Source organism: Falco cherrug, chromosome 8, assembly GCF_023634085.1.
Source record: "Falco cherrug isolate bFalChe1 chromosome 8, bFalChe1.pri, whole genome shotgun sequence".
NCBI classification, from domain to species: domain Eukaryota; kingdom Metazoa; phylum Chordata; class Aves; order Falconiformes; family Falconidae; genus Falco; species Falco cherrug.
In genome coordinates, this window is record NC_073704.1 from 37285938 (window position 1) to 37310577 (window position 24640).

A 24640-nucleotide genomic window follows, 5' to 3' on the forward strand; every position below is an offset into this window, starting at 1 on the left:
AAGACAAGCCCCAAGAAGCTACCTTGAAATAAACTTTTTTGACACCAATAACTTCAAGAAATATACTTGGTATTAGATGTGCTTTTCAGGTACTTCAGTGTTTATGTTTGCTATTACCATACAGTTTTAACTGTGAAATTTTCAATGCTGCATGAAGATTACTTTAGGATTGGGCATGCCGAGAAGAGAAAACTCACTAGATGTAGTTTAGATTCACACTATACATGTTAAGAATTTCATTAAGTTAAATTTAGTTTTGATGTGATGGGCTATAAGGTTTAGACATTTGCAGTTCAGCATGTGTTTAGCTGAAATTTGAGGTGTACGTGTGTGAGAAAAAAAAACCCCAACTAACCACATCAGCATTGTCTGGACAGCTAAACAGATTTTATTTAGACCCATTTAAGCAGTTAATGTCAAACTTTACCAAAGTTTTTCTAACTCAGCCACTGGTAGCAGCAGTTCAGGATCTCGTGCTATTAGGGTGAACAGCAGGTAGCACTCCGTGATGAAATAGAAAGTTGAAGAGAGGGAAAGAAACTGAAGCTGTTTTCCAACAATTATTTTATTCCTTTAAAATTGCAGTACTATATTTGTAAGCCACAACTCGTGTTTGGGAGCCCACGCTAGATCTCACTGAAGTCCATAGTGGGTGTAGGGCTTTGAAAGGAGGGTGCTGACCCGTCTGCTGTACACATGTCCATCTGGAACATCTCCCCTCCTCTGGGTTTGGGTAAGCACAGGACCTGGTTATAAAGGGATTCCTTTCCAAATACAAATTAACAGTAGGTAGAAGTGGTTCGTATTCTTTGCATGGAGACAGGGAAACATGAAACCTGGGAAAAATGTACCACTCTTTTTGAAGTATGTGAAATGTGATTGCCTTTCCTATGGGACAATGGTTGCATAAGCCTTCAGGTGCCAAAGGAAGTGCTATGCCAAGCAAAGTGACATTCATACCTATTATGCTTTATTTCAGCATGTTTTGTATGTAGCACTTAAAATGAACGTGTCCGTTTGAATAACGTACTTTCCATCTGGCCTTTACACATTCCAAGATGCATCTGAACTGCCAGAAGAGAACATGGTATTTTGGATATTAAAACATTCAGCTCTTATGGTGACATTTAGTAGTAAAATGTTTAAAACTATTCTATTACTGGTGAACAGCAAAAGATAAAAACTGAATGGTGGCTGCAACGTGAGAGCAAGAGTAATATTCACCTAAAAGACATTTCCCTCTATAATAGAAATATACTGTTTGTGTCAACGTCTTTTCCAAAAGCTCTATCTTTCATCTCCTGGAATGAGTATTTTTTTCCATAAGCATTTGCTAAATTGTACAAAGATATTGCAGTGTTTTTATACTAAGCAGTTTTGGGTGGTATAAAATAACAGTAAAGAGGAAAACATTGCTGCAAATGGTCAATCTTGCTGTCAAATGTATGTATGTTTATGTTTATAATTTAAAATCTGGAGGTGAAAATGGAGAAGTCCATTATTGTTTTCTTTGAAAGACCTTTTTGGGAAATATCTCCAAACTTCTTTTTTCCATCAAAATGAGATCATGCACTTTTTATAAGTTTCTTTACGATAACTTCGGGGGTGCTCAGGAATACCAGATGCTGTGTTGCTCCCTCCATTTTCCATAGCCTAATCAGCAAATGCCTTCCAGGACAGAGTTATTGCTTAACATCTCAACAGTGAGTAAACTCCCTGTGTTGTCTGCCACGTGAGGTCCTGGGCATGTGCCACTGAAGCAAGGCTCAGAGGTGTGAAAGCATCACCTGCAGTTCCATTTAAAAACTGGAAAACCAGTCAGGTCAGGACAAACTTCACTGGAAGGAACATAGTCTACCTTGTCTCATGCAATCACTGTGCGTTATTTATTTTCTTTCAAAGATGCATTAATCTGATTTCCTAAATGTACAGATGATGTTTGAATATGTGCAGCATATGAGAGGGAAAAAACAGAAAAGAAAGTTGTCAGGTTATTGGCTTTCCTTTTGAAATGTTGTGGACTGGAGCCTTTCTTTTGCATGTAAGATACACAGATAAAGGAAATAAAGCATAGGGTTTAAACATGTATTGGTGCAATTAAAATAAATCGTAGGCATATTTATACAGTCCAGCAGTCTGGAACCCAGTTATGAAATAAATATCCATCATAGCAAATAGAAAATTAACAAGATTAACTTGACTGAATAAATTTGGAATACAAATGCAGACAATGGTTCTGGTTAGGTTGTACTAATGAACTTTGTTTTGTGAAATGTCAGCTGAGTGCTCATCTGCAGTCAAAAAAGCAAATAAAGTGTTAAGAATTGTTAAGAAATGAGCAGAGCACAAAATGCCAGACTTTATCATGGTCTGTATGCATGGTGAGCTGCATCTTAAACACCTTGCCTGGGTCTGATCGCCCAGCTCAGAAAAGATATAGTAGAAGTGGCAAAGATGCAGAAAAAGGTGACAGGGATAGTCAAAGTTATAGAGGAGCTCTAGTACAAAGAATAAGTGAATAGATAAGGTCTTTGGGAAAGACATGACTTGAGGGGTAGTATAGAAAACTGCAAAATCAGATGTGGAAAGGTTGAACAGAACACTGCTCAAAGGCATCACCTCGGCTTTTTGAAGCACATGATCCATAACTTGATGAGAGACTATTCTGGACAGTGTCCCTATATCTTTCCCACATACTGCCAGACATCTGCTGTTGGTAGCTATCGGAGATAGGCCTTTCGGTCTGATAGCATAGAGGTTTTGGGGTGTAAAAATATCAGAACAGACGAATGTCAGCTACCTGATTTATTTTTGCCTTGTTTCATCCAGCTGTTCATCCTGTAATACTTTCCCATCTTTCCTGTTATTTTGAAAATTATTTGGTTTGAACAGTGGTCTCATAATGTCAGTGCTGTGTTTTTAACTCTTGAGCAGAAGGTATGACTACTACTGTTCTAGACTTCCCCTTCTTTTAGAAAATACTGCACAAAGCCTATGAAATATCCCAGTTTTACTGACTTAACATTTTTAAGAAAATGTTTCTAAAGCAGCATGACTTTACCCTCCACAGGAATTCTGAGGAACTTTTGTGACTACTAGAAACTGGAAAGGTACTAGTCCTTAACTGTCACCTAATCCAAAATAGTTTTAAATAATTGCCTGTATTCTGTGGAACTGAGTCTCTGACTTTTTAATCATACAGTTTTAGTAATCAGACACTCCCTATTGAATGAACTTGGGGTTAGAGAAATAAAACCAAGGATGACCAGAAATTTGGCTTAAATTCTTATCTTTTGTCAGTCTTCAGGTCTAGGTCTTTCAGAAAGAAGCACAACGATGAGGCCCAGAACAGCATTTGTTAACTTCAACGCTGTTATGGAATGTGTTCCACCTTGGGGCACCTGGAGGAGCTCAGTTAAGTCCAACAGCTGCTCTTGGACAGTGCCATATGTGCAGACCGTGGTAAATACACTGAGCTCAGGGAAAAGACAGCATTTGTTTCCTTATCCAGTGCATACAGCATCTTTGAAAGTGCAGGTCTGTGTCCCTGTTGTAGAGTGGGGAACAGAGGCAGGACAACGAGTAATTGCGCTAAGGTGACTAACACCACACTGAGTATTTCAGAGCATTACCCTCAAAGGTTACAAAGTGCTGCATTACATGTGCCACTTGTAATACACTAGAAAAAAATATCAGAAACATTCTGAAAACAATCCTGTTTGGACTAGCTGTCCATTATTAAAGTACTAGTTTTTTATTTGTTTGGCATACTGAGCTGAAATGTGTAAAGCTCCGTGAGTGTTATGACACCTCTGCAGTGTACTTTGGTGGGTGATAGGTGCTGTCCTGTAAAACTGCTAGGAGTGTACTATAGTAATGCATTGCTTTTATGGTATATATCCTTGAAAAGGGCACTCAGAGTGGAAATTACGTATTTAGTAGCATCCCTCATCACCAGAGGAATTCTTGGCTAAGTTTACTCCATAAATGCCAGCAAGCACCTTCTGCAAGAGAATATGCAGGAGAATCCAGTGCACTACAGCTCAGCTCCCCTACATATTTTTTATTGTTCTGTAAGTGATGCCAGCTATTTTCAAAATGCTACTCTGAAATGAAGTTTTTCAAGGCCCTGCCTGTTTAGCAGACTTGTCTTTACATCAGGCCACTAATAAATGGAGATACTGCCTTTGTGCAGGAAGGTGAAAAAGCTCTGCAAGCTGAGAACCTGGCCAGCTGTAGGAAAGGGCATGGGAGTGCTGAGTAGAGCCTTGAGGAGCTACTTCATCTCCCTTCATCTGCGAAGTGAGTAGCTGCTGCCAGAAGTAAAAGAATTAAGAATCTGTAACGCTTATTACGCCAAGGCAAGATGGGCAAAAGCAAGGTCGTACTTTTTACAGATGACAATGTTGTCGGTAGTGAAGGAAGTAAATAGAAATTGCCAAGAGCATCTGAACGTATCTCAGTTTAGGTGTCCGAATATGAGCCAAACGCACTGTCCTCTAGCTATGTTCTCCCAAAAGAAGGTGGGAGGTTAGACCTGATGATGCCCAGAGGCCTCTTCCAGCCAGGACTCTTCTGTGAGTCTCTGATTCCCAAACCAGGAAGACAGAGTAGGGGGAGAGGACTTTCAACTAAATTGTAACAGTGAGACTGAGGTGATTGTCCAAAGGGATAACAATATTACAGATATAAAAGGTGGTATGATTTACTTTAAAAATTTATTTTCAGGGTGCTGCTTATTTTTTCTCTACCAGTCCTCCAAGCCTGATTTTGAATATGCACAACTAGAAAAAAATATTACATTCTGTCACAAGATAAATATTGCTTAGTAAAATATTTATTATCTTAGAGTATCTTCAGCCACTCTTACTAAACAAAGGTCACATCTCCTCAAGCTCCAGAGGTATTAAAACTTGGTACCGATGGGCTGTTTCTTTCATCTCGGTGGATTTTTATATCAAATAGGATGGTGGCAATTACCATCAGTGTGTGAGTCTGTCAACATTTTTGCTTACTTGCCATGGATGCTGCATTGGAGCCCGAAGATTTCACAAATGTTGGTCTCACCTAAGCTTTGATCACTTGCTCAGTGTTGCTGTCTCCCGTTCTTAAAGGGTACCACTGTTCTGAGGGAAGTCAGTACACTTGTGGCGGCATTGTAAGGTGCCGATTGCTGAGGTTATGACAGGCCTTAATCCAAGAATTATCCTCCTCTTTCAGCTTTGTCTGTCATGATGGATCAGCTGCATCTGACATGGGAAGGGACACCGACGCTGGAGGCACAATGGGCGCTCTTCACGCTACTGGCTGCAGTGCAGGTGTGCAGGGGAACGCGGGGGGAAGCAGGAGCGGGGAGCGTGTTGACAGGCTTATTATGGAGCCAGGTGAGTGACAAGAGACAAATAAAGGATGTTTGTGTGTCATGTCGTCAAGCCTTGAGACAGAGAATGATGTTGGTAATAAAATATTTCATGCTAAGGACCGTCCAGAGAGATTTTCAGTAATACCAGTAATTGAAGAAAACATCTTGTCTTGTGAGACAGTAAAAGGCAGGGGTAGATTTATGTTTTAAGGACCATCCTGATGGGCATACTAAATATACACAAAGCAGCCGTATGCCCATATTCATAAATATGCATACGTGCACGGGCCTGGTCTGTGAGGGGAGGCCGCTCTGCAGGCAGGCTTGCCGTGGGCTTTCCAGTGCTGGGAGCCGCTGGGTACTCTTCCAGCTCCAAGTATAGAATAGAGGTCAAAGACAGGGTCTTTTGTGCCAAGTAACCTAAGTCCTATAGAAGGGACATTTCAGAAATGTGCAAACTGGCAAAAATTATAGCACCCAATGTTATAATAACCTTTTCTTACACGTTTTGTAATATATCCCCAGCACTGCTCTGAGCTCAGGGGGCTGCAGTATTGCTGGGGGCTTTACACCCCCACAAAGCCTTGCTTGCTGCAAGGAATCCCTGCGAGGTCCTCTGCAGTGCATCGTGGCTGAGACCTCACTACGGCTGTGCTCTGTGCGCAGGGCATGAGAAACCGTATGTAAAAGAGAATGAAATAGATGATACTTTTGCTTTGTGTAGTGAAAGGCCAATTAAGATATCAACTTATCAGAAGGATTTCAAAAAAAAGGTGTAATTAATGATATCTAAGTCAGGGAATTCATTGTTTCAACAATGTGCATAATGCTATTGCTTTATGGAGATATTCTAAGCTGTCTAATAAATAACTCAACATATTGTGAAAACCCTTCTGGCGCTATACATTTCAGATGACAAGTTCAGTTTTGTATTTAAATTATTAGATAGATATTTAAAAGTAATTTTTCAGGTAGTAGAACAATTCGTTTTTCCTAGGATATCTGTTGTATAGAGAAATTGTGTCAATTTTACTCTTTCCCACAGAAGTTTTATATGTTTTCAAATGTAATGACTTCAGTAGAATGAATCTGGCCTTAAGCAAGAGTAAGTAAGATTGCAATCTGTCCCTGGTTTCAATAGATTAGATATTATCAAATAAATATGTCATTTTTGTAAGCAGAAAGAGCTTTTTCAAAGTTATAGAATGTTTGTCTGTTATTTTGAAATATAATTGGCTTAAAAAATCAGAATGACCTCAGATAGAAAAACCCGCAAATTTATAACTAAAATTAATTTTTACTTTGGAGGGTTATTAGGTTTGAAGTTGTAAAAGAATTTGAGAGAGGATTTCCTCCCTTACCTTCACATGTAATTCCATCACCGCTGTATCCAGTAGGACAAGGCCCACATTTAAATTGTCCATCTTGGGCTGGCTCGCACTGCACACCAGTAAAGCACGGCATATTAGCGCAAACGACTTTCTGATGTGTCCTGCCACTGTTTTTTGGCAGTTCCACACGATCCATCACTGTGTTGTACTCCTTCCTGGCTGCTGCGGTCGGTGCTGGAAGCCTTGCTCGGGATGCTGACCCTGCTGGGACACTACCGCTGGTATCAAGAGAAGAACCTACTACATGGAAAGGGGAGGGGAGGCGTGTTGCCAAAGTAGATACTCTCTCCAGCTCTGTTGGAAAATCTTGAGATGATTTAGTCTTCAAGATTGCAACTCGACCAGGCCATTTCCTGGGAGAATAGCTGTACTTGGAACGAGTTTGCTGGACAGCATGTGGCCTTGCTAAGAATGAACTTGTGCTTGTGTTGTGATGAGAAGGAACTGTCCGTGCTGTACCTGGTTTGTCTTGTTTAAAATGCAGAGGGGTACGGGTTGTCATGCTGACAGTTGTGGCTCTGGGGTCTGACTCCTCATGCAGAAGGAAAGTGTGTGTATCGCTTCTTTTTTCAAGAAAAGATTGTTTCTGAGGTACTGTGGACTCCATATCAGGTGTTTTTGCTGATGATGCCTGAGCTTGGGAAGTCTTCCTTTTCATTGTAAGGGATGGAGTGTTAAAGACTGTGGGGTTTCTTTCCAAAAAGTATGTAGCACTTTGTCTTGGAATTTGGGTTTGTGAAAGAAGGGAATACATGTTTTCTGCTGTCTTTAAAATATCTTCCTGGTGAGAGCCTTTGGCATCTTCAGTATTTCTTCCAGCAAAATCCACATGGCTTTGGGAAGATCTTGAAACTAGGACAGAAGAAAGATATATATTAGCCATAGTTTTGCTGGTCTAGAGTTTATAGGAACCACAGTGAACACTTACCTTACAAGCAAGCAACAGAACATCAATTCTAGCAGTAAAACAGTTAATCTGTCATATATGCTAAGGACACATTTATGCAAACTAGCATAGAAATGACATGGTGTTACCTGCTCATGGTGTTACCTACTAGAGGTAACACCAGCACTGGATGCACAGGGAACTGCAATACCGAAACTTACAGGGTGGCAGTTCATGAACCAGAGAAAATGTGTTTATGCTGGCTTAACATTGAGCCTAAGGTGGTAAGGCTCACTGAAGTTCAGACATTATTCTTTGAGGTGCAGCACTGGGTTTACAGGGGTTAAACTGCAGCCTGGCAAAAACAGTTGCCATACTGGTTTATTAATTTTGGATTACCCGAGTCCGGGAGGTTTTGGCACCGCGCACCTTTCCTTGGTGCACCCTACAGTTCTTGACCACCTGAGCTAATATTTGTGTCTATATCACAATAGTGTGCTGGGAAACGTTCTGCTAGACAGTCCATAATGCAGCGACTTTGCATTCAAGCCTTTGCAGTCTAGGAGCAAGATGAGACATTGCTTTTTGGGGCAGATAGATACTGGAGTTGGAGAAATAAAGAATGTTAAGATGGTCCTTGGCAAGATTGTGTCCTAGAAAGGCTCTAGTGCCACCGCACCTGTGCATAACTCTGTAATGCTTTTGTAGACCTTATGGCAAAGGAAAGTTCTAGGATAGCATTTAAATGAGACAAATGGAAAAGCTTTGTTAATGCTGGATACAGCTCCCTCCAGACGTGAGGGGCAGCATGTAAGAGAGTCTGCTGGTTTGTAACTGTCACCCACTTGTTACAGAGCCAGCCACCTTTTCACTTGTGTAAGGAGGGATGATAGATGGGGAGAGGGTAGTCTGTGAAGGCCCTTGAAAGTGGAGACGAGTAGTTTGAATCAATACTTTCAGGAAGATTAATGGCCATCTGCTGACTCTAATGAATGGAAGAAGCTATTTTTAACCGGTTCTGGCATACTCACTCCATAGGAAACGAAATATATTGGATCCTGAACAAAAAAACCTCACTTGGTTCTAGGGTTAACCCCATGCGGGATGTACCTCTTTCTTTTAAACATAAATATTAATCACTTTCTTAAAACTCCCATTGATGTAGATATTATGCCAGAGTTAGCAAGGAAAGAGCTTGAAATGCTTGAAAAAGGTCAAAATGAAAGTTAGAGCACTGACTAGATCAAAGCAAATCCTGGCACCCAAAGCTGTGTTTATTTGGCTGATAAACAGTGTCATTCGACTGGTGGCTGATGAGTTTTTATTGTCCTGAAGCACAGTGTTTTGAACTTTTACAACGGTACTGGATCAAGCTATGGACATGAGTAGGTAAATATCTGGTATTTAGTAGAGCAGCAGGTAAATACATGGATTTTGCTGTCCAGAGTAAGGCTGATGAATGATGAGGTACACAGAATGGGAGGTAAGAGATAGCGAAGCAGGGAGGTCATCCACAAAAAGAGCATGAGAGGATAGCAGAAGTCAAAAAAGGTTTAAATATGAATGAGAGAAAGATGAGAGAAATATCCCCATAGAAAATTATCAGTAATAGATGATCATTACTGCCTTTAGAAAATTTGATTCAGGGACCAGAAATCAACAGGAATGACAGTGAAGGGCTGAATGACCTCTCTAACGAATTTCCAAAATGAACCCTGATTATAGCTTTGAGCTCCTTCTACTGTGTCATAATTAAATGGGCTTTCCTCCTAACTAAATTTTAGTAACTAGTAAGGGGATCAGACTGACTAGAGTATCCTCTCAGCTTTCATTATCTCAGAGTTTTACTTACAGTGATACTGTGCTATTTAGTTAGGATTAGAATATGATTGATTTTTTTTTCTGAAATACCTGAAAAATTCTTTCTACAGTCTTCCAGATATCTAAATAAGCTAAAACAAAGAAGTATACCAAAAAATTGCAGACTCAGTTGTCTATAGTCAGCAGCTTTCTCATATCTTGTATTACTTCAATTTATTTTGCTTGCAGTTTGATCAATATCTTCAAATGTATAACCCATTATCAATGCAGAACTGTGATTGCATGAATCTGGTTTTCTCTGTGATGCCACTGTATGATTACATATTGGACTGGATGAAAATAACAAAAAAAAAAATGACAAGGCAAAGTGCTCAAGGTTATATGACGGTACAAAACCACATTTTCACTACCTGTCAGTATTTCTGCCTATACTAATAGGGAAATGTGCAGCAGTGAAACTATGTAGTTTGTTTTCCACAGAGGTAGGTAAGAGACTGAGCATCTCCTGCTTTGCTCCAGCTATGTGTGGCACAAGCTCCATTCCTATCAATGGAGTTACATGACTGTAAGCAGGTCATAATGCCAGGATGGATCAGGCCTTCAGAAGATAGATTCCTCTGTTGCCTCCTTGTTTGGAGAAGATTAGAACAATGGTGATGGAGGGAAAACTTCCTGGACAGAAGTTTAACATCCCTCATCCAAATCAACACCTGGGCACTTTCCATCTACGTGGTGCAGGATTCCCCGACATGAGAACCCCTCAGACTGCAGTTTGCCTGGTGTTTCAGATATTTTGTGCCACTTGCACTAAGCTCATAAATAAGAATTGTCATAACCAGTCTCTGGTTCATGCTTGCCATGCCATTACAATGTTGTTAAGGCACAGTAAATTCTGATTTCTTCTCTCACTTGAATTGTATTTTATAGTGAATGACTACATATCTGTAGTTGAAGAGGTTCACTTTCATTCTGAAGGTAATAAAATGACTATATAAGCTAGCGATAACAGCAGTTCACAAACAGAGAAGACACTCAACAGTCTTTTAAACCCAGGATGAGATAGCAACACTCTGAAACACAGAAATCTAATGTATTTTCTCTCTTCTGAGTTTCTCGTTATTTTTTTGCATTTACAAGCTTTCAGAAAAAAAGCCACATCCAGACTTGAACTAAGAGAAATCACATTCCCTTCTGGCCCAACCATCTCTGTTCCCAGAGAAGCAGCACACATTCAGTGCTGTGCCTGGGACAGGGAGGACGACCAGGTTGGTTATCATGTTCCTCTGTGCTGTTCACCCAAGTCTTTCCTGGTCTTACACTTACGCACCTCCACAACTTTCTTCCAAAGCCGTGTGCCTTGCAGACAGCCAGATCCTACCCTACAGCTAGCAACTGACATTTCAAAGACTTGCTTGAACCTATAGACACGAGTATTTATTACCTTTTCATTGCTATGCTTCTCTTTTCAACTATTAGGTCAAAAACTTAAATTTTGTTTTCTAAATAAATGCAAGTTTTTAATGACATGACAGAGACACTAAAAGCATTGCCATGTAATCTCAAGTGCTGCTCTTTCCTTTAATCTAATCTAATACCCCAAACCAGTTTACTCTCTAGGTGGAGGCTGGCTCCTTCTCCTTGGCAAGATCATCTGGCTGTGGTCTCTTTTGCCTGTCAGCTGAGAGGATTGTGGGCACGTTTCATTCTGATCAGGTTACAACTATTTCAGAATTCTGTAATAGCTTAAGGATTCATTATTAACACAATTCAATAAATGTACAATTTGTGTAGTTTTAGAGCTATTAACATTTAGTAGTACATGCTGTCTCACACATTTCTGATTCAGAAAAATGTCGACAGAGAAATGCTCTTCTGACATATTACACTACGTGGGTCATCATTTAAAGTTTGAAACATCTACCAGCACATAAATCTTATTTAAAATGTCAAGAGAGAAAAGAAAAATTACACTGGTCTAAGGAGTCTTGTTACCAGGGTATTAAGGATCATCCCATTTCTTGTGCTACTTTTTCACATTAATATATTTTTCACTATTTACTTGGTGAGAGAAGGGAAACAGAGCAGCTTTCAATAGAAAGCTCTAGGGAAATTCTGTTTTTCCATCAATTCTTAATCTGCTCTTTTATTTGATTAAGTTCTGGCATAACTTTCTTTTCTAGTCAGAGCGTGTTTAATTCCTAAATCTTCTGTTTAGCCATTCAAGCATACCGTAATGTCTTCCCTCTCCCAAATATTCAGAAATACGGCTTTGATTCTCCTTTCCGCTTAAGCATCCAGAAGTTCCCCACATTCAGCTGCTGGTTGGACTTCCCAGCCACTGATGTCCCTTCTCTTACAATCACAAGCAGTAACTCCCAGAATAAATTCCTCGGGTCCTTTAACTGAAGTATGGCTTCAATTTCCCAAGTTTTATAAAGGGTATACTTCCAGGATTATTTTTGTAGAAACAAAAACATTCGAAAGTCCCATTGAGATGCGGATATTACTATAAATTTACATAGGAGCTTAAGTTTAGAGCGCATGATCCTTTATCGATTTTTAATGTTAAAAATTGAAAAATCAAACCTGTTGTAAAAGAGTTCAGGAACACACAACACACTGAATGTAGGCACAGGAAAAAATTAATCCCCACTTAAAAAAAATGTGGAAATAGAGGATACGAGTAATAACTTCTATAGGAGACGTGCCCAGATCTGGAATTTGCAAATCAAAAAATGATGTGGAGCTGCATGTGAGCCACTAGCTGTGCACAGACAGGCAGAACTAACCAGCCAGCTGCGTAGCTTGTACTAGGCTCACAGTGAAGCAGCTTGTGGACCCAGCATGTCTTACACCCAGGCAGGTCAGCACATGAGCAAAGCAGTCCCATGACTGTATCCATCTGTAAGGTGCATTCAGTCTTAGTAAAATCTGTCATCCCAAACCACCACTTCTGTCATGGGTAAATTTACTCATTGCTTTAATGATGGAATTAAAAGGTGAACATCTAGTTCACTGTCCCTGAGCTATGTTTCAGCCTGATAGAAAATGAGATTGTGTTGCTGATGTTGCTACCTGGTGAGCAGTTTTCTTCCCCTTCACCTACCAAAATCCTGAGCCACAGGGGCTATTCTATGGAGTTTGCATCATTCAGCCACTCCTGATTATAACTGTTCCTCTGCTCAGACTCTTTTGTTTGTCAAATGTGGCTGCAGCTGCACATACACAATTCTGTAACACCATTCATAATTTGCAACTCAAATTTGCTTTCTGTGTATGAAATACAAAATCATTCTGCTCTAACACAATGGTTTTTTGTGGAGGAGAAAACCTGGCATCTCCAGCCAGCTCACCCACTAAACTTTGTTTATGAGTTTTCTCCCTGTATCCTCCCTGTATTCAGATTAAATGATTCCCACAAATGGAATGGGGTCTAAGCTTTGCCATCAAGGAGGTCCTTTTCCAGTGCTAGGGTGTTGAAATTGTATGTGAGTACACGAGAAGGTACTACCTCAAGAAGAGATAGTGTGTTTGGTAATGTCACATTAAAGGGCTTTTGTATTTGTTTGCATCACAGTATAAAACTGTTCGTTTGCCTCTAGGTTTTCAGAATAATATAACTGACATCTCAATTCATTTACTGATGTGTTCAACGAAAACTGGGGTTCTGAGATGCTCGGTCAGGAAACAAACAGTTCAGGAACATAGAAATTATATTGCTGAGTACATGTCAAAGAACATTTTCCGTCTTACCTATAGATAGGTCAAGGAATACATAAAGATAATCCTTTTCATACTCAACAAATACCAAAACAATGTCTTAGAAAGATTTTGCTTAGATATAGCCCTTTCCTTACACGAAATATTTTTCTATTCATAGAACTTTTCTGATAGAAAGCATTATCATTTAGGGATTAAGAGAAACAAAAAACTTAGAGTTGGGGCACTAACACACACCTAGTTTATATTCGTTTAAGCCAGATTTCTCCATAGACTTTAAATGACTGGCTCCTTTTTAGGTGTCCTGAATAGATAATAGCAACATCAGGCTATAAGCTAGATTTCTAGAATGCTACTCAAGCCTGAAAGTAACAAACCAGTTTTAAATATGAAACTTATCCTAATACACACACATGTAATACATGTGTATCTGCATTCCAAGGAGCTATCCATCAGCTTTTGATTAGTATGATTCTTGGGACAAGACATCATCTGCAGGCAAAGTGCAAGAACAGTGCAAGAAGGTGATGAACAAAGCGAAAGCTTTACAAAAAAATGAGCCTTTGAGGAAAATAACAGTTTGTGCACTTTGTTTGCAGACTCTCTTTGCAGGGTGTTTTGGGTTTTGGTGGTGGGTGGTTTTTTTTCTTTCCACTTATGTGTTCTGTAAGTTTTCAAAAAAAATTCAGCGTCAGGGTCACCAGAGACAGTGTTTTTAAAAATGGTGTAAGAATTATTGATTGCAAAGATATGAGCATGCTCCCCAAACAGTTTTTCCCCCCTCTATCAATATTTTTCTTTATCAGTATCTTTTTTGGATTGTATATGGAGATTTAGAAAGCAGCTATATTTTTACAAACAGACAATGTTTTCTCAAACACCTCTTCTACCTTCCAGTTTATTTCAAGATTTAATTGAAAAGTTCTCTCCTAGGGATTGCAAACACTCAGCACGCTTGATGCGCTCTCACCCTTGCACAGGAGCCTTGCTCCTCTTTCTCCTTTCTTACTAGATCTCTTTCTGTGCTCTGTACATTCCTCGGGTCTAACCCGTTCTGTAGTTTTTAGAAGTGCTCTTTCTGTTCTTGCCTCTGAATAGCCAGCCGGCAAAACAGGAAGCAAAGAAGGATGGTTGTATTTCAAAAAGCCACGGATCACCCACTTCATCCCCTCATAACTGTTTTATTGTCCCCTCTATCATTGTCCCTTGCCCATCTTTAAGGTCTGAACTTTTACCTCTCTTCTTTGTGTTCTACCTTCTCCAATTATTTGAGTCTGCAATTGTATTATTTCAGCAGCTACAAAGACAGTATAAAGATAGACTTCATGCAAATAAATTATATTTTCTATTCAAGAATTGGCAGTGTATTTTACTTCTCAGCACTGCGAGAGATGGAAAAAATAATAGGAACTGTTCTTATCTGATGATGCCTCATGGGCCTTCAGACTCTCTCGTGGCTTGAACAGGTTGATAGATATATACAAAATAGGCTAAATCAAGACAGATTGTCTCTGAAGCATCCCTGTCTAATTCTCTGAAATATCTATGTAAAATCCTTTAGACTGTAATAACAGATTATAAAGAAAGTTCATAACAGTTCTTCAAAAGAAAATCCACAATATTTCTTCAAAGAAAAAATAGCTTAAATTTGAATATTTTACTGAAATTCTCCTTTTATTCGATTCAAGAAGTAAATGGTCTAAAACTATAATTATGTTGTTTTGAGCTGTAAACACACAAAAATGAGTTACTTTACATATGAAAGCCAAGAAACAATCTGAACTATGCCTTGCTGGAGACCAGTAATGAATCTATTTTAGTACCACATAAGTACATATAAATACCCTCAGTGAAATCATGCTTTTATGGAACTCCTCACAATTTCAACTGATTAGGTTGACCACTTTCTATAGTTTATTTTTAATACAGAAAACAAAAAGCAAGGAATTTCAGTAATAAGTTTTAAGATGGTATGTCACAAAAGTTCTTAGTCAGTTCGGTCAATATGTATCTAGTTGAACCAAATGGGGTTTTTGCTATGGCCAGCAGGTTAGCAATGATAAACAGTATGTCCATTTAGCTGTGCATAAAGACTATGAACAACGTACATTGAATTCAGGTTCCAGTTTAGAAGGGGGGTCGGCATCCCTAAATCCAAGCTAAGCAGCATTAATGCAGAATTCGAAGCTTGCCTTCCATCTGAATGGCATATGCCATAAAAGCAACAGTTCCTGAAGTATGGTTATTTAGCTATAGCTCACTGCTAACATAGGTGTCATCAGCTCTTGACAAAACTTACTTCTGCCCTTTGAATTCTGTGGTGGCATGTTGGGGACAGTCATATCATGAGCCTTGCCTTTATAACATTTGTAGTTTTCTCTTTGAAAGAGTATTAGGATGAGCAAGCAGAGACATTTGGTACTTCAGCTAGCAACCATCTGTTTAATCTCTCCCTCTCTAGGCTCTCAGGATGTATTATGGAGATCATTGTTTTTAATGGAGCAAGAATTTCGAAGCTAGACGAGGTCACTTAGAGATTCAACATTGTGACATAAATAGCTATGAAGAAGATAATGGGTGCCCTTTTTTATTTGCATCGAAATAAATATAAAGGGGAAGTTATGGACTGACCAGAGGCATTTGTGGGAGAAGGAGGAAAGAAGGCTTAAGGATTACTTTTCCTGTAAGGTATCACATTAGCTTAAGAGGAATTTAAAATTTCATAAACCAATAGCTTGATTCAAATCTGAGGTTTTAAAGACAATATTCTATAAGTACTGTAAGCGTGTTAGCATGGACAAACTCCTAGTGAGAACTGTTAATTTTTTAGTAATACAAAAGATTTTTAATTTTTCCACCACTTACAGACCAGAGAGCTCTGGTGATGCTCTCCAGTGTGCAGTTCTAACCCCATGTCCTATAGAAATGAAAAGAAAAGAAAAGAAAAGTCTTTTGTATTTTTATTGTAATAGACGAGATAAATTCTCTCTAAGGAATCATAGGCTAGACCAGATGATCTTTCAAGGTCCCTTCCAACCTGGACTATTCTACAACTCTATGAAATCCTTAATGTAACAAGTTATCAGCATGAGAGATCATTTTCTCCTGCATCCCAGAGGATCAGTTGTCCTGTGTTAGCTATAGGCTGTTGCTGTGTCCCTTCAGAACTGAACTAGTGCTATACATGTGACGTGTAATTTTGGGGGCGAAAGTCACATGGTTTGGCAGTGAATATCACCAGATTCTGCAAGCAAATCTGGGGAACAGAGCGCCACTGCATCTGCAGGTACCTGTTCATCAACAACAGGAAGATGTTCAGGAACTAGTCCTAAATTTGCCACGAGCAATTCCAGAGAATTTCCCAGCTATTTTACCCCCCTCTACTGTAGTGTGCTTTGCGCTGCTTATGAATCCTTTTTCCTCAGCTGCTGCTTTGCTTTCGCAGTAAGTTGCAAAACTCTTGTGTTGCTTTAATGGGGCCAGGATATTGGTCCAGTATGAGTTGCTTACACTTTTAAGGGGCTTCTAAGTGCCTGTAACAAAACAGCAATCTTACCAAATTTGTGGAAACAGGGTTGGCTCTCTTTAAAAGCTGTGTGCTATTATAGCTAGATGATTAAATGAGCTTGGAAATTTTAAAAGGAGATAATCTTGCTTTTTGTTCTGTCAGTGTAGAAAACTACAGAGCCTGTATCTTCCATAGATTATTTGTTGGAGACTGAGTTGTTATTATCACTTAAAAGTCACGATGGCACAGTGATTGCTTAAGCAAAAGGTGGCACATTCTTGGTAGGAGAGAAATGTAATCTGTACTTGATGTCCTGATTGAATGTAAATATTATTCATGGCATATAGCTGAGTCCTCTTCCCTAGTGGTTTTATGGCTTGGGCTTCATTGGTCTTCTATTGCTGAGCTACATCATTTCCTAAATATATCATCTGTATTGGAAGCACTTAACAAATTCTGGTTTGACAGACTATATGGATCAGTGAAGCTGGAAACCGTTTATCTTTTAAATTATCTAAACATATTCTTCCCACCATGCCTGCTTTAGTTGTTATGTTTGGGTCATAGCATATACCGTACAGGCCTCTGTTGATATTTTTCTGAAAATACTTAATATTTTATTAGGTATCCCTAAGGAGGAGAAAGCCATCAGAAAGACTGTCGGGTTCCCTTTCTGTCTTGACAAGTACGGGGGTGGATTTTCAGTGGCAATTACATACCCAGAGGGCAGGAAAGGGTCACAGCTTATGTCCAAAATGCTAGGCTGATCCTGGCCTCTGCAAACATTACTGGTATACCTTTGCAAAACTGTGTCTTTCATGAGTCCAAATTTATGTGGAATGTCTTTGTGTGGCATTTCTAACCCCACTTCAGTTACTGTTCCATCACTTGCCCCTTGAAGGAGACATCGCTACATCATAACTGGTCAGTCTGAAGAAAAATGTACATTTTGTCCTGAAATACACAAACTAGAAACACTGAAACATAGTTTACAAAAGGGATCAGCAACTTCCACCATAAATTCCAAAAAAGAATTGTGGACAGGGTTTCAATGGCCTGAGTCAGAGCTAGATGCTGGAAGCCACAGCATGGAGACACTGCTTCCTGGTTTTGGAGCCCACAGGACTGGCAGAGAGCTATTACCACACAGAGGCAGAATGGACTATTATTTACTATTTACGTGGTATTTCTGTTATGCCTTCTTTGCAAGGATCTCAGACAACTTCACAGCCAATGACCGCAGCATTAAAATATTCCTGCCTTCAAGTAAGCTTTGTAACTCATTGCACAAACCATGTCAAGACTGGTTAGTTACTTTTTGCTAAGCACCCTCTGAATGCTGAAAAGTGTGTGCATTTCATCTACACCTGTTGATACATACAGATTTAAAAGTTCTGTGTGTGATGTGCCTGCCTTAACAGGCTTTAAGATGTGTCTTCCAGGAACAATGCTTGGCTCTCTCCATTAGGGTAGTGCTATTCATTTAATGGAATCGCTTGTGATTTACACTGGTATAAGTGAGACTGGAAGCTCGGCCTTGATCTCTTTAATGCAAATTAATCAATTCTGTTAGATAAGAGATGAAAGGAGTCCATTATGTTCTTCAGTCATCTCTTGAAGCAAAATCATTTGATTGGTTCCAGGCAGTAAGAGGTCCCTACTCCTGCAGTTAGCTCCAGAGATGAAACCTTGCGTTGGTGACCAAAGCTCTTACCAGAGTTATTTATTTTTCATGGACAGTAATCAATGATGAGTGCTAATAATGGCAGCAGTCATTTCAAAGTTAAAAGTTAAGAATGTAAAACTTAAAGGCTAATATGCCTCTGGTGTTAGACTGAGCACTATGTGTTTAAACGCAGGCATTCTTTTAATTCAAAACATTTTACCCTCCTTTTAAATCCTTATCTTGATGTTGATCTGACAGTGGTGCAAATAAGAAGGTCACAGAGGTCTCTCTGATGTAAAATCAAAGTGAATTCAGAAGCATGATGCAGATAGTGGAATAGTGTAAAACACGGAGTATGTAAACACAAGAAATAGCTGGCGCATACAGAAGTATATCAAGTGCCAAATGTCTACAATACTGCAAATTAACTGCTATGGCAGGAGAGCTAGCAGTGGTGTTCAGAATGGAAAAGCAGAACTCGATTACAGAGATCATAAAATAATCCTTTCCCTTGATCTTTGGCTCCCTAAACCAGGAGAAGCAGAAAGAGCTGGCTCTGAACAAACAATCTTTTATCAGTGATGGATGTGGTACTGCTTTGTCCAGTAAAATTGCTGATTTACTAATAGGAAAAAAATAAATCTTTTGCGATGACACCGACCTCTCTAACCTGCTAAAGGAAGTGCAAACAGATGGGTATCTCTGTGACTGTGAGTGATGAAACCAGACTAGAGAAATATCAGTAGAGTCTGACGAGAACTAATATTGCAACCTGCAGTAACCACCAGCATCCCCCATTAGGATATATTAATTTTCCCTGTGCCAAGAATATGACCACTGATACTGCATGGTTTGATTTAACAGACCTGCCTCTTCTAACAACAACGTAACAGATATTTCATACTAATGTGAAATGTACCCAGGGAAGCCTGGACAGATTTAACTTCCTTAGACTTTCCTCTTTATTGCAATACCAGCAAAATTAAGGGACTTGTGATCCTAATGGTAATTTTTGTAAAAAATGCAGGATACCTGCTTTTTGGATTTTGAAGGGAGAGACATAAGTTTTTGTTTCTGATATAAGAAGGTATTTTAAAAAATAATAATTTTCCTTTAGATATGAGACTCCGTATCGGCTTTGATACTGGTGATGTTTTTCCTTAAGACTAATCTAATATACTTCAAGAACAATTGCAACCAAGTCTGGTTGATTTAAACCGGTACAAACTATTGGTACAAGCCAGGCAAAACAAATAAGTGAAAACAGAATGAGGCCCTGCGTTGTTGGCAGAGCAGGTAAATATAGCTCAGAAACTTATTTGTGGAGTTACATAGTTTGCAGTAAGTCAAGTACATCAAAAGATTAATACCTATCACATATCAATGCTGAGGAAATGGTACTTTGTTGATTATAAATCAAAATTGAAGGACTTTTGGGTGCAGCTCATCAAACAGTGACTTAGGAAACAATTTTCTTCCGGCATATTTTTTCTCCTCAGTAGTCTACAAAGGCAGTTGGGTAGTTTTTGCAGTTTTGGTATGAAAAAAATGCTTATCCTTTAATCCTTAAATCACAACAATTGAGTATAACTTCATGTCAAAAGCAGCCCATAAAAGTACAAAATAGGGATTAGCAAGAGTATTTTTAGATTAAAATTACTGGAGTTGGAAAGAAGTGGCACATAATCTCAGTACCTTCACAAGCACTGTAGCAAGCTGAAGAGGATTTGCTCTGTTTCATTTGAAGACCGATAGCATAAGTTACATGGGAGAGAAGCTATTATTCTAACAGGGAGGATTTCACAATAATCATAATCCATAACTACATAAATTTAATTGAAAGTTCATTCTTTTTTGTCTGATATCTTTTAATCATGAACACATACAATACTTTTGCTTCCACTAGCAAAGCACAGGGGAAAGAAATTTAAACCGATCATTTTTGGTCATAAATTAGGACACTCCTAGAGCTACAGCAATTGCTTTCATTTCTAAATATTAAAACAAATGACTGTTCTCATTTAACCTTGAGGCACAGCATCCTCATCGTTTATATTGTGACATAATTCACATGAGTGAATATAAGGTTCTGATGGAACAAAAAATAATCCCTCTTCATTCCCTCCCCAAAGTGCTCAAGCTGGCAGGATAGCCACCTTTGCAGCGTGAAGTCCTGGACTCAGTCTGCATATTGAGGAGGAAAAAGAAAAACAACCCCCCAGCTTCTGATAAACAGCTTGCTTTAACAGCAACGTGTATTTGTTTCAGATCCTGATACTTGGAATATTTCTTAAGTCTTGCCTGGAATGGTGTATGACAGATATGTCTATGTCTATGCTTCCCTTTTTAGAACTTGCACAAATATATTTGTTATCTGCTGTACCAATACCTACAGCTGCAGACTATCTGTTCTACTCAACAGCATTTGAATGACCTTTGGGGTGCACAATGCATATCCCATTATCCCATTAACGACAAAGTGCAGCTCTGGGCTGAAATGTTAGTTTATTTATATGTACAATGATTATTGTTTTTCTCAACCACTTTTACAGCTTCACCAAGTTATAGAAGAGTCAATAGGAGACTTAGTGACTCTGACAGACTAAATAATACTTTGTACATACTCATTGCTAGAGAAAGAAAAATGTTGGGTTTATTTTTGTGACCTTTAGATTCAGAGAACTGGCTAAAATCAATTTATAGTTCAAAGAGGTTGGATGATACCTACACTAAGCAGTAAAATTGCTTCCACTTTGATAGTGTGCATTAAAATATAACACCAAGGTAACAGTCCTTGATTTGGATACAGAATGGGGGGGGTGAGGGTGGGTTTGTCAACTGTAGGAGGCTGGGGAACAATTTGACAGGTTTCAAGCCAGTCTGTCTGGAATACTTAAGACAAAGGTTTAGAAAAAAGCCCAAGGAATCGGACCTAGTAACTACTGTTATTAAGGAATAAACATGAGTTCTCTTGGCTAATCACTCTGTGCAATAAAAAATGGACAACCACCTTGACTGTCCCTGGAGAACCATGCATTGAGTTATGAGAATTTCATTGAGAGGGTGAGCAGGACTGGATGAGTGATGAGTGGTTGCTATGCTATTGCCACTTTCTGCCTGAGGTCAGGACCCAGCTTTGCTCTTATCACAGCAGAAGACCTCTTCTAATGATCAGTCCTCCGAGATTAATTGGGCCAGATGAGTTTCAGAGCTCCCTAAGGAAGTTTATTGCTCAGGCTATGAATGATACTATTGAAATGCTTTAATTATCTGCTGCCTTTAGTAGTTGGCATAGTTGTTCTTGCATGACACTTTGTTTATCATCATCTTCACAGGTCACCTTGCAGAACAGATGCCTTGCAGCAAAAGAATCAGGAAGGAAGGAAAGCAGAGTGATACTGGCATGTGTCATGTTCTGATCTTACTGAAGAGGAAACATGTTTTGAAATCCTATGCCAGTGCTGCCACAGAAATACAGATGTGGTGATTCATACCATCTAGTAAGTCCTGTCGTGAAGAGTTCTCCCTAGTGGCAAATGAGGTTAATCTATTGAATTTCGACTCACAGAGCCAGGTATTCCTGAAACAAGACCTGCTAGCTGCTTACCAGTTAAAGAATAACAGAAAAAAAGCCCTCAGTGTTCAATTATAAAGTACATTGTATTGTAATGGTATACTAGTTCATATTTTCTTACAGTCTTTGTATGCCAAATCTTTTTAAAATTCTAAAAATTACAAATTACCTGGTCTGGGGACTTTGGTACAGGTTCGACCGTTTCCAAAAAACCCAGCTGGACATCGGCCGCAGACATAGCCGATGTACGGGGGTTTCCGATCAAAACACAACACCCCGGGAAAACACGGCCGGTTGGCACAGGTGGGGACATGTGACAGTGGTGCTGTGTGGCCTGAAAAAGAGGGGAGTTCAAGCATGTTTATTTTTAATTTCTCATTTCAAATGCATATATAAGATTAAGTAGTGGCTGCCTGAGCCCAGCTAAAGCTTTGTAACTGCTTTTATTCTTCTGAAGTCTAATTAATGCAGAATGTTCCCAAACCTTGAGCCAAACATGAGAATGTCCTGTAGGCACAGTGTAACAGAACAGCTGTTTCTCATTAAAGCAAGATTTATTAGTCCTCTAATTACATGTTTTCAAGTTTATTACTCAAAGTTGTTTGGCATTTATCATGGATAATATAGAAACTGTAATTTTCAGCATAAGTGAAAGATTAACTGAGTGAGAAACTGTATTATTTGATATCCTTTTGGTATTTTATAATTCGAAGGTAATCATCAAACCTCACAGCACATACATACCTTACCTTTAAAAATACACTGTCAAATACATATGTTTCTGATCTAGAAATCACCCTTAATGTGTCATACCTTGTATGACAGGAGACTACTTCAATTATCTTAGAACTATGTGCAAAATTTAACACGCCGGTAGTATATAACGTTTTATAACTTATGATGTCACTGAATAGCATGTGTATATGAACTGCCTGTGAAGTGTTTAACAGTGTCAAGACAGAACTGATGATGAATAAAATCATAATGATGGTTGTAGATCTTTTTTAATCGCCTCCAGTGAGGTCTCCATCATGATTCTCAAGTGTTTTCAGCATTATTCTTGCACCTTACCTACAGCATTATGATGGATACCTGTAAGAGGCAAGTTCTGGTTAGGTGTTGGCTGGCCTGGTACAGATATAAAAAAGGGTGAGAAAAAATAATATTTTCTTTTACATATTTTCTTTTACGTATGTCTTTACACAACAGATGTGTTCAGTCGCAATTTCTCTGCTCCCGGCTTTCACTAGAAAATCACTTAAATGTGCAACACTCATTAGAACAGGACCAACACATCCATCAGGCATGTGCACACCCATGTTAGAGTGCTGTAGTGTTCCCCTCCAGGAAAAGCAACTGCCACGGTCAAGTTCACACTTCAGGAGTTGGTTTTCACTTATGCTCAAAACTCAGTCTTAATTCAGTGACTGTCCATCAAATACTGAAATAAAATGTCAGCATCACCTGGCTATGGTAAACTGGCATAAGCTGTCATTCCTACTTTGCTTTCCATTGATCACTAAGATCTGGAGTGATTTTGTTCTACCTCATAAGCGATGCAATTTCTAGTTAAGCCTGACCACTCTGACTGTTATTGCTGTAATGTCTCCCTTCCATGTAAAATTGTTTAGCAGCAATCCACTGTCTGATGTAATTAAGGGGGGTTAGGTTTATCTTTCTAACATGTATTATTACAAATGGCTAGTTCATGTTTACTGTTAAGACAGTATAATGTTCAATTTCTGAATATATAAACTGCAGCAAATGAAAAAAGATTTCATATCCTTGTATACCTACCATGTCTATCACTTATGGTAGAATTCTTAATTACGGCAGAATCCTTTGCCTCTAAGGTTTGCAGTGGCTGCTTAACCTTGGTCATGTTCAAATCTTGTTTAAATGCTTTTGTAATGTCAGCAGCAAGCACGGCTGTGAAAAGAAAGCGTGGAGACAAGGAAACAAGGTGTTAGAGCTTAGCTGTGGTTGATGATAAAAAGCAACAGTAACAGCAAATCACATAACCTGACTGAAGTTTATTCTGGAAGACAACCATCAAGCAAATAGAGGCAGATCAGGTGAGTCAGTTGATGACACACAGTAAAGCTTCAACACAAATATAGAAAAAATTGTTATGCCCAAACTCACTGAACTTTGCTAATCTGGGAGACTTATTTAATATGCACAGTGATCTTTTATTGAGCTAAGGGCACTAAGAAGGCCTCAGGTTCCCATGTATGAGACAGCATCGTTACTTGGATGAGGATGCTATGCTACACACTGGGACCTGTGCTCTGTCTGATTCCTGCCTCTTCTTGAAAGCTTCTGTCTGAAACTATGTTTGCGTATTTGTTGGCTTTGGTTAGTTCAGCTGCAAACTTTGTACGTGTCAAAATATCTGTACAAAGTATACATAGATGTAAAAAGGAAAACTGATTGGTGGAGACTCTAAAAATAGTGATTTCTTCATAATTTTAAGATAATTTCTTGAATGAATTAGGGGTTGTAAAGTCTACGTGGATAATGTTCAAGTTAAACAACTGTTGCCTAGGATATTCTCTACTCTTAATAAAGCCTGAGACTATGACTCTTTTTATATATTAAACAATGCAATGAGCTATAGCCCGCTCTACAAGCTATAAAGTTAGTTTTCTCCTCCTTCCTCCCAGAAGCTTTTATACTTGCTTAAGCAGGGGAAGTATGAGTAGGTACATT

The 24640-nt window shown here is 39.0% G+C and overlaps 1 protein-coding gene across 1 annotated transcript in view; it reads right to left on the bottom strand.

The window, feature by feature from the left end:
• Nucleotides 1-24640, bottom strand: part of LOC102057892 (von Willebrand factor D and EGF domain-containing protein-like) — a 185830-nt gene that overhangs the window by 41134 nt on the left and 120056 nt on the right. The window contains exons 19-21 of the mRNA XM_014285420.3: nucleotides 23726-23857; nucleotides 22098-22262; nucleotides 6724-7605 (exon numbers count right to left, since the gene is read on the bottom strand). Of these exons, the coding sequence (XP_014140895.2) occupies nucleotides 6724-7605; nucleotides 22098-22262; nucleotides 23726-23857 (1179 nt within the window). The remainder of the gene's footprint in view (nucleotides 1-6723; nucleotides 7606-22097; nucleotides 22263-23725; nucleotides 23858-24640) is intronic.